The sequence below is a fragment of the Trematomus bernacchii genome, unplaced genomic scaffold (assembly GCF_902827165.1).
Source record: "Trematomus bernacchii unplaced genomic scaffold, fTreBer1.1, whole genome shotgun sequence".
NCBI classification, from domain to species: Eukaryota; Metazoa; Chordata; class Actinopteri; order Perciformes; family Nototheniidae; genus Trematomus; species Trematomus bernacchii.
The window spans coordinates 187,026-197,405 of NW_022987645.1; the positions used below are offsets into that span (position 1 = coordinate 187,026).

At 45.4% G+C, this 10,380-nt stretch overlaps 1 protein-coding gene across 1 annotated transcript in view; it reads right to left on the reverse strand.

Moving 5' to 3' along the window:
* Positions 1-399: 399 nt before the first annotated feature.
* katnb1 (katanin p80 (WD repeat containing) subunit B 1) overlaps positions 400-10,380 on the reverse strand; it is a gene marked incomplete in the record, with an annotated part of 16,117 nt that continues 6,136 nt past the window's right edge. The window contains 8 exon segments of the mRNA XM_034133888.1: positions 400-985; positions 3,286-3,402; positions 3,767-3,841; positions 5,170-5,246; positions 5,520-5,666; positions 6,978-7,082; positions 7,084-7,197; positions 7,568-7,632. Coding sequence (XP_033989779.1) covers positions 844-985; positions 3,286-3,402; positions 3,767-3,841; positions 5,170-5,246; positions 5,520-5,666; positions 6,978-7,082; positions 7,084-7,197; positions 7,568-7,632 — 842 coding nt within the window.

Below are 10,380 nucleotides of genomic sequence, written 5' to 3' on the forward strand. Positions count from 1 at the left end.
ATGGAAACTGAGCAATCTGGTGCCACTAAATGTTTTTAAAGCTCAGTTGGATGCTACTGAATCGGAAGCTGTTGGTACCTGTGCATGTGGATAGTTATGTAAATTGTAATCCCTGTAATGATACTGTATGATGTCCTTTTGTTGTTCTGTTTATGTTTTTAATGTTTCATGTGGAACCTACTTGAGCAGGTCTCCCTTGAAAAAGAGATCAATGATCTCAATGGGATACAACCTGGATAAATAAAGGTGTGAAATGAAGTCATTAAAGTTGGTGCAGGTGTTGATGGCAGTCAGTGCAGGTGCTGCCCCCTGCTGGTGCTGCCCCCTGCAGGTGCTGCCCCCTGCAGGTGCTGCCCCCTGCAGGTGCTGCCCCCTGCTGGCACAAAACAGACTCTTTGATCGCATCATGTACAACTTTATTTACATAAACAGAAGAACAGAACATTGAATTAGAGAAAGTAGAAAAGTGAAACAAAGTGTTCTGAACTTTAGAAGAGCTGATTGGTGGATTTTGGAATGCTAGCAGTTTCCCCCTGTTTCCAGTCTTTATGCTAAGCTAAGCTAACCAGCTGTGGCTTTGTGTTGGTTGCACAACATTAGTGTTAGTGACAGAAAAATGTCTAATGACTACTCCTTCAAATCAGCTTGTTCTGCAGGTGGGATGCAGCTGACACACACACCTGCTGTGTGTGTGTGTGTGTGTGTGTGTGTGTGTGTGTGTGTGTGTGTGTGTGTGTGTGTGTGTGTGGTGGTTTTCCAGCATTAAAGGTGCACTACGCTGCTCTGAAGACACGTTTTACTGTCAGTCGTCTCGTTGCAGTTGTTCTTCTCTCCTCCTCCTCCTCAGATGTCGTCGTCCAGCGGCGCCATCAGCAGCGTGAGCTCCCTGAAGGCGCTGCCGTGCCGCCCCACCCCCCCCGCCCGGGTCTTCACCATGTTGCTGAGGTTCTGCAGCTGCCGGCAGCACAGCCTGCACTTATGGCGTCTATACACACACACACACACACACACACACACACACACACACACACACACACACACACACACACACACACACACACACACACACACACACACACACACACACACACACACACACACACACACACACACACACACACACACACACACACACACACACACCACACACACACACACACACACACACACACACACACACACACACACACACACACACACACACACACACACACACACACACCACACACACACACACACACACACACACACACACACACACCACACACACACACACACACACACACACACACACACACACACACACACACACACACACACACACACACACACACACACACACGGTGAGACTGAAGTGATCATAAGGTTTTATTTATTAAACTATAAGCTATGAATAAATAATACATAAATAAAGTGAGACTGAAATCAGACTACAGTCACTCTTACACACTTATAAATAGTGTAAAGTAAATAAATAAAGTGTGACTGAAGTACTACTGATCAAACAGAAAACAGTGTGTTCTGGTCAACGGTGCCAAATCCCCCTTCCTTGAGGAACCCCAACAGGGTTCCTCAAGGTTCCATTCTTGGACCATTACTGTTTTCTCTGCACATTAATGACTTGCCTAATGTATGTCCTGAGTTGAATGTACAAATGTATGCCGATGATGCGGTCATCTTTGTACACGGGAACAATACTGACATAATCACACCCTGTCTCTCAAATGGACAAGGTTCAACACTGGATGAACAACATGTGCTTACAGTGAAATGCAAAAAAAACAGTATCCATGATGTTCAGTAAACGACCAGTCAAAATCGAAGCAGCAGAATTAGAACTAGTCTCCCACTTCAAGTATCTTGGAGTCATACTGGACTCGAACTTGACTTTTAAGAAACATATCAAGAAAGTATCCAATACCGTTAAATTCAACTTGCAACATTTTAAACAAATGAGACCTTTCTTAACTGTCAGTGCTGCAAAGTCATACCTCCACTGTATGATTCTATCCCACATTGAATACTGTTTGACAAACTGGTCGTTTGCTTGTGCCTCAAACCTGAAACCCATAGAACAGCTGCACAAGAGAGCTATCAAGGTGTTTGACAGAAAGCCACATTCATACCACCACTGCACCATCCTGGAGAAACACCATGTATTGAGTTTTGACCATTTTAAGTCTTTTAGACTTAAAATTCCTTAGGGCAGGGGTTCCCAAAGTGGGGGTCGCGAGATGATTAAAAAAAAAAAATGGAAAATGTTGGATTATTAATAATAATAATAACGTGTGCATAGACATGTTTCACGGGCGGACTGGCCATCTGTATAATTTCCCCGCAGCGAGGCCCCCCCCGTTGACAATCCACTGTTTCTCAAACCTTTTCATACCAAGGACACTTAACCAATAAAACACACTCACGGACCACCTGACTCCACACATATCCAGAAACAAAAGGCCTGCTCTCCAACAGCACATAGCAGCCTAATAATGACAGCTTAACCTTCTCTGTATCGCCTCGTTCACACAATAAATCAACAACACAAAATACAACTACAGATTATATCAGCATTTAGTGCAAATGCGATTTAAAATGCTCTCAGGTTTTACACCTCTTATGAAATGTAGACTACATTTATCACAGAGTTTATGTCCAACAGACTCACAGATCGTTGGCTACTGAGAGAAATGCAAAATACACCGCATAGTAGGCTACGACGCAAACCTCCGCTGTGGATTTTCAAAACTAAATACAGTAAACTATGGTCGCAGACCAAGTCTAACTCTCTGAGGCCTGCAGCCCAACAACAGCCTCTGATCATCAACAGACTCCATGCAATGCTTCATCAGATGCATATATTAGATAATAATCTCTATCTCACTCCTAAAACATCTGAATATACTTTCATGGATAAATGTTCATAAAATACATCCATTGTTTGTTCTATATGCTTCTTGAAATCTAAAAAACACATCGTTTTTCTAGAACAGATTACAAATCGCCTGAAAATGGTACAAACAAGAGGCAACATGTGTGACGAAGGTGTGGCGCTGGGCTATATCACGCAATCAAAGGTGAAACTTAAGCTCGCTCCATTGCGGAGATATTCCTGCGAGAGTGCGGAAAACTCAAATGAATTCACGAGCACTTTAGGTAGCTCTGATGACATCATGAAATACTAAATACTAAATAAAGTGAGACTGAAATGAAAACAAATGTCAGAATAAATAAATAGAAATACAGAATAAACAGGAGTTTGAGGACAGATGAAGAACTCCTCCTCACCTCTCCTCTCGGGTGATGTCCACTCCCACAGACGGCGTCGCTCTCAACGTTTCAGAAATCAGCTTCCAGAAATGTTTCATGATCATTTTCAGAGAGGAGCAGCCAGTCTGGATGTAGCTACACACACACACACACACACACACACACACACCACACACACACACACAGCACACACACACACACACACACACACACAACACACACACACACACACCACACACACACACACACACACACACACACACACACACACACACACACACACACACACACACACACACACACACACACACACACACACACACACACACACACACACACACACACACACACACACACACACACACACACACACACACACACACACACACACACACACACACACACACACACACACACACACACACACACACACACACACAGTTTAACATACGGCTCCCTCTTGCTGATTGGATGTCAGAGTCATGGTGATGTTCCTCACCTCTCGTATTTACTCTGCAGCAGCTGCTCGATCTGAGGGAGAACCGTCGTGCAGAGATCCAGCTTCCATAGAGACCTGAAGGAGAGACAGGTGCATACACATCACTGTGTGTGTGTGTGAGTGTGAGTGTGAGTGTGAGTGTGAGTGTGTGTGTGTGTGTGTGTGAGAATGTGTGGCCCCGGCTCCACGGGAACGCATACGGCAAAACGCATAGGAGTAACGCAAACGCAAACGCCAAAAAGCTTCCGCTCACACGCAATATACACCGGATTGTGTCAAGCTACACGAGACGGCTCCATTTAGATCCAACCGCTGGAAAAGCTGCAGTACATATGCCGAACCTGTACGTGGCGCTGTAACTTCCTCCACAAAAGCAGCAACTTCCTCCACAAAAGCAGCGACGAAGAATGGTTGTCATGGCTGCACTTCTGTGTATTCTCCGCGGTGGGGGCCGAGGGATCCGGGCAGAGTTTTTCGACGGTCAACGTATGTTAAAGTTTAAATCTTCCGGACAAAATTATAAAAGTGCCGGTCAAAGGTCTTCATTGTTATTTATTGAGCTTTAAAACAAATTAATAACGACGATATAATGATATATAATAATAAAATACACGGAGCCTGTCTCTTTTTCCTCTCTTCTCACAGCGTCAGTGTCTGTCTCATGCAGCAGCTGATCCAGTAAGTAAACCCGACAGTAAAAATAAACATATTTATAACTAGTTTAGTTTGAGAGGTAATTAAAATAGCTAAGGGTGATGATCTGACTTGAAGTGTGTGTTTTGCTCCCGCGGCATCACAGCGGGAGGAGCTGCGTGTCTCCGTCCTGTCAGATTAGACTTCACTCGCGTTTATGTCCATATCGAGATAAAGATAAATAATCTGAATTCAGTGTGCAGTGTACTTTTGCGGGGGTGAGCAGCAGAGGTGGGGAGAGGCGGGGCTATTGCGTCGTCATTATCAGAAACGGATGACCGTATAGGCTACCCCACGGCCCTGTTGGACCCCCCAGAGCGCTCCGTTCCCAGATCTATCCACCTTTGGACCTGTTGTCGTTTGCAGGGTCTGTTTCTACGTTTCCGTTACGGCGTCGTGTTAAAGGGCTATACGCACGAGAAATATGCGGATTCAACTCGTTTTCGTTCCCGTGGAGCCTAGGCCTGTGTGTGTGTGTGTGTGTGTGTGTGTGTATGGTGTTGTTGTGTGTGTGTGTGTGTGTGTGTGAGAATGTGTGTGTGTGTGTGTGTGTGTGTGTGTGTGTGTGTGTGTGTGTGTGTGTGTGTGTGTGTGTGTGTGAGAATGTGTGTGTGTGTGTGTGTGTGTGTGTGTGTGTGTGTGTGTGTGTGTGTGTGTGAGAATGTGTGTGTGTGTGTGTGTGTGTGTGTGTGTGTGTGTGTGTGTCTCACAGCTGCAGGTTGATGATGTTCAGGATGTCCACGACGATGGACAGATCGTTCATGGAGACGGCGGCGTCCAGAGCGCTCTGAGAGGAAGAACTCGTTATCATAGGACTCACATCCAGCATGTTGTTTGTTTGTTTGTTTGTTTGTTTGTTTGTTTGTTTGTTTGTTTGTTTGTTTGTTAACTGTGTGTTGTTCTATCTCTTTCTTTGTGTCTTTAATATCGTTTTTCATGTATTTTCTCTGAGTATTCAAACCCCTAACCCTCAGTCAATTATTACATACAATATATAAAAAAATATATTTGTGTATTTTCACTTTTTCCATGCTTGTTGTTGTTGTTGTGTTGTTGTCACCTTGATGTCCTGGCGCGCCCACACCCCCCTCACGGTCTCCAGGTTGCGGTGTCGGCTCCTCAGCATCACACACATGGTGTCGTGACCTTTCTTCAGCTGAGAGAGAGCCTCGTCATCGGAGAGAGCCCCCCCCCTGTTAGGAGAGGACTACACACACACACACACACACACACACACACACACACACACACACACACACACACACACACACACACACACACACACACACACACACACACACACACACACACACACACACACACACACACACACACACACACACACACACACACACACACACACACACACACACACACACCACACACACACACACACACACACACACACACACACACACACACACACACACACACACACCACACACACACACACACACACACACACACACTACTGAAAATGTGTATTTCCACGTGTATATATTGACTTTTTTTTTTTAAATGCAATTTTATTTTTATGTCAGCCGTTAACACAAAGTCAGCTCAAACTCTATGTTCTGAGTTTAAAATGGCAACACGCTTTAAGAGGCCCTGTTCCGCTTGTTGCCCTCTCTCCTGTGCTCTATAGGTGTCAGAGCTGGAACGGCGCATTTCCACTGCAGCGCGCAGCACGGTTTAAGCGTGCCGTGACAAACCCGCCGTTTCCACTGCGTTTTTCTGGCTCTCCAAAATCGAGGTTCTTTCCGGGCCAACAAACAGGGCTGAGTCGGGCTGAGTATGCTAAACTAGAGAGAGCGTCGCTGGCAAGGGGGCTACAACTACAACAAGATGAACATATTTGACCGTGATTTAATTGTAATACACGTTTCAAAATGATGCCGAAGTAACAACATACTGATACCGGTTAGTAAAAACCATGAATTAATGCTTTGACAAGTCTGCAGACAGACGGCAGGGGAAAAACCTTTTAAAATGCGTGTTTTCTAGATGGAGATTGGCTAAGCTAACGCAGTATATGCTCCGACCGTCCACACTCACAACAACGGCCTATACAGACATAAATAAAGCAGCGACTGTATTCACCATGACACAGGCAGTCTGTGGTTTGTACTTGTTTAACTTTTGTCTAGTTTCTGAACAGATATGAGGAGCTGTGAGCTCTGAGTGCTAACTGCTAACGGCTGTGTTGTTTTTCTGGGGTTCTCATTGAAGATGACGTCACGGCTCCGCCTACACTGCGTTGCTATAGTTACTGCTCCAGCTACTAAACTGTAATGGAAACGCAGCATGAAGTGAGCCGGCCCTAACAAGGCCTAACTATACCGTACTAAGCCGTGTGAGGACCTGCAGTGGAAATGCGCCATAAATGGTCTGCAAAGGCTAAAATCCCTGTGTTCCCCACAACAACAACAACATCATTTGTTTACTGGCATCACGTGACCTCCGGCTGCTTAGCGCACGCTCTGAGGTCTCAGATACGTACAGAAACATGAAAACTCACGGGCAGGAAGTCGGCCACGTTGAGTCCGATTGGCTCGTTCCTGTTGCTCAGGATGATTTTAGGGGGGGGTTTGGACTTCCCTGTGTTGAGGGGAGGCTGAGAGGGAGGGGGGGGGGGCTGAGGAAGAGGAGGAGGAAGAGGGAGGAGCTGAACGCTTCACACAGGAAACCACTGTAGGCTCCACCCTCTGCACCGGGGTGGAGGAGGCCAGAGGAGGAGCCTGCCACACACACACACACACACACACACACACACACACACACACACACACACACACACACACACACACACACACACACACACACACACACACACACACACACACACACACACACACACACACACACACACACACACACACACACACACACACACACACACACACACACACACACACACACACACACACACACACACACACACACACACACACACACACACACACACACAACACACACACACACACACACACACACACACACACACACACACACACACACACACACACACACACGTTATTAGCCACCGATCATCAGAAGCACTTGAACGTCTCACCATGCTGAGAACAGACTGATGCTGCGTTCACTGACCTGCATCTTCTCAGGAAAAGGAGAAATGAGGTCCTTCAGCTGACGACCGACCGCTAACACTGTGTCTGAGGAGGAGGATGAAGAAGAGGAGGAAGATGAAGAGGAGAGACGAATGTTATGAAATCTTCCATTATGAAGAACCATTTCCAATAGAAATGAGAATATGTGGAGGCCTTTGTTTAATTTGAAGGTATTAAGTTGATCGGGACTTGAACCCTTTGGTTCCACAGACTGAGCTTCTGCTGCCCAGTTATGATCTGAAACACTACATTTAAAATCAAGAGAGAGAGCTTTGATAGCCTCTAACTGGAAGGTCTTCATAATTCTCGCTGAACGTTAACCTAAAGTTGGTGAATATACAACGAAGTGAAACGATAGAGAATCAGCTAACCAGTGTCCATCAGAAACAACCAGCGACATGCAGAGCCTCACCTGTCATACTCCAATGCAACGGGAAAAAAACTAAATAATAATAAAATGTCTCCACTGATCTGTGTTGTAAATGTGATTTCTGATTCCAATCGCTTTTTACAGTCAAAATCGACAAATTTGCCGAGCTCCGCTACAACTACATGGGAGCGATGAGAAGAGAGGCAGGGACGAGCTCTGCCTCTCTTAAGCCCACAGTAACTGGCTTGAGTGCGGGCACTTATTTTGTGAGCGCGCTCAAGCCAGTTACTGTGAGGTGAGGTGAGGCACAGATGAGCTCTGCCTCACCTCAGAATGCGTCACCCCACAGAAACTGTCTGGAAAGCGGGGCCCTAAGCGCATGCCTGTTCCCATCTCACTGTAGGTCACACATGTAATGTTTGTAGATCCCTTTATTACATTTATCCTCACCATCCATAGTCTCTAAATAACTTATTTCACGTATATATGATATTTAGGCTCGCTGGTCTTATCATACATCGGCAATGAAAAAGCACCAGGGGAGGCAGCCATAACCTCTGCCGCACTGAAGGGGGCGCACGTGAGCCCACAGGTTCTTGTTGCTACTGTTATTCTACGCAGAGACGGTAGACAACAACAAACTAGACTTTTGAAACTACAGGAAGATAAGGAGGACTTTTACAAACAGAGATTGTTGTCCAGAAGGATAGCATGGACTTCATCTTCAAGTCAAGGTAAGACCACAATTGTAATGAAAATGGTATCTTACTAAGAAAGAACAATCCAATATTTAGATGTTGGGTATCCTTTTGTTGAACGGTCTGTTTAAAATGAATCGAAGCATCAGACTAAAAAAGCTTTTGAAAATAACCGAATATTTCGATTAAGGTCAAAATATAATATTTGTAAATCTGACTCAGTGAGTCAGTGCCTCACCAGCCATGAACCTCACCGCACGTCACTGGAAACAACAACACACACAAGCTGTCATGGTTTTATATAAATCCAGTGAACTCACCGTCCTCTGGAGGAGCGGGGAACGGCTCAGAGATCTTGGGAGGAGTTCGAGCTGAACACAGAAACAAGAACAAAGAGTGAGATATCTGCCACAACATCAGTAACCGGAGCCACGTCATTCAGAGATCTGCGTACAGTCCGCGACAAGTGTTGCACTTATCATTATCACATCATCAATCACATCATCAATCACATCATCGATCACATCATCGATCATATCATCGATCATATCACATCATAATGTATCATATATCTCCTTATCTGAGTCAGCTGAGCCGTATCTGGCCGTGCAACACTCACAGTGTCACATACTGTATGCAGAAGTATTATTTTAAGCAACACATTAAATTGACGAAACACTCGAGTCAAATGTAATTAAAGTCAGATCGTGTCTTAGACGGGGCAGTGATTTCATAAACCTGTTAATGTACGCATTCAAACACTTTCTCTGTTACCAGCTGTATTCACCTTGCAGGTGCAGCTATGTGGCTTTGATCCTGGATAAAGTGTTTAAGTCATGGATGTTTAAAGTTTAACTTCTTCATATTTGACTAATATTAAAGTTCACTTTTCATTCAGGAAGTATGACGCTGCGCTGTCAGTACGCTTGTCCATGTTTGTGATTGGTCAAATGTTGCTAGCCCCGCCCCTTTCATGTGAACGCGCACTCAGCCGGACAGAGAAACCCTGGCTTGAGTTACCGAGTTGATAACCAGCGTCGTAGGACCGCTTAGCGAGAGCGCGTTTGTTTTGGATTAGGTAACTCAAAGATATCCAGGGTCTGTTGAACTGGCTTCGTAGTACAGGCCTCTGGTGTGTGTAGATCCAGTTTGTGTGGTGTGTGTAGTGTGTATAGTGTGTATAGTGTGTGTAGGGTGTGTAGGGTGTGTAGTGTGTGTAGGATGTGTAGGATGTGTAGGGTGTGTAGGGTGTGTAGGATGTGTAGGATGTGTAGGATGTGTAGGGTGTGTAGGGTGTGTAGGATGTGTAGGGTGTGTAGGATGTGTAGGGTGTGTAGGGTGTGTAGTGTGCAGTGTGCAGTGTGCAGTGTGCAGTGTGTGTTGTAGTGTGTGTAGTGTGTAGTGTGTGTAGTGTGCGTAGTGTGTGTAGTGTGTGTAGTGTGTAGTGTGCAGTGTGTAGTGTGTGTAGTGTGTGTAGTGTGTAGTGTGTATAGTGTGTGTGGTGTGTGTAGTGTGTGTGGTGTGTGTAGTGTGTGAAGTGTGTGAAGTGTGTGTGTGTGTGTGTAGTGCGTGTAGTGTGTGAAGTGTGTGTAGTGTGTGTAGTGTGTGTAGTGTGTGTAGTGTGTGTAGTGTGTGTAGTGTGTGGTGTGTAGTGTGTGTAGTGTGTGTGTGTGGTAGTGTGTAGTGTGTGGTAGTGGTGTGTGTGTAGTGTAGTGTGTGTAGTTG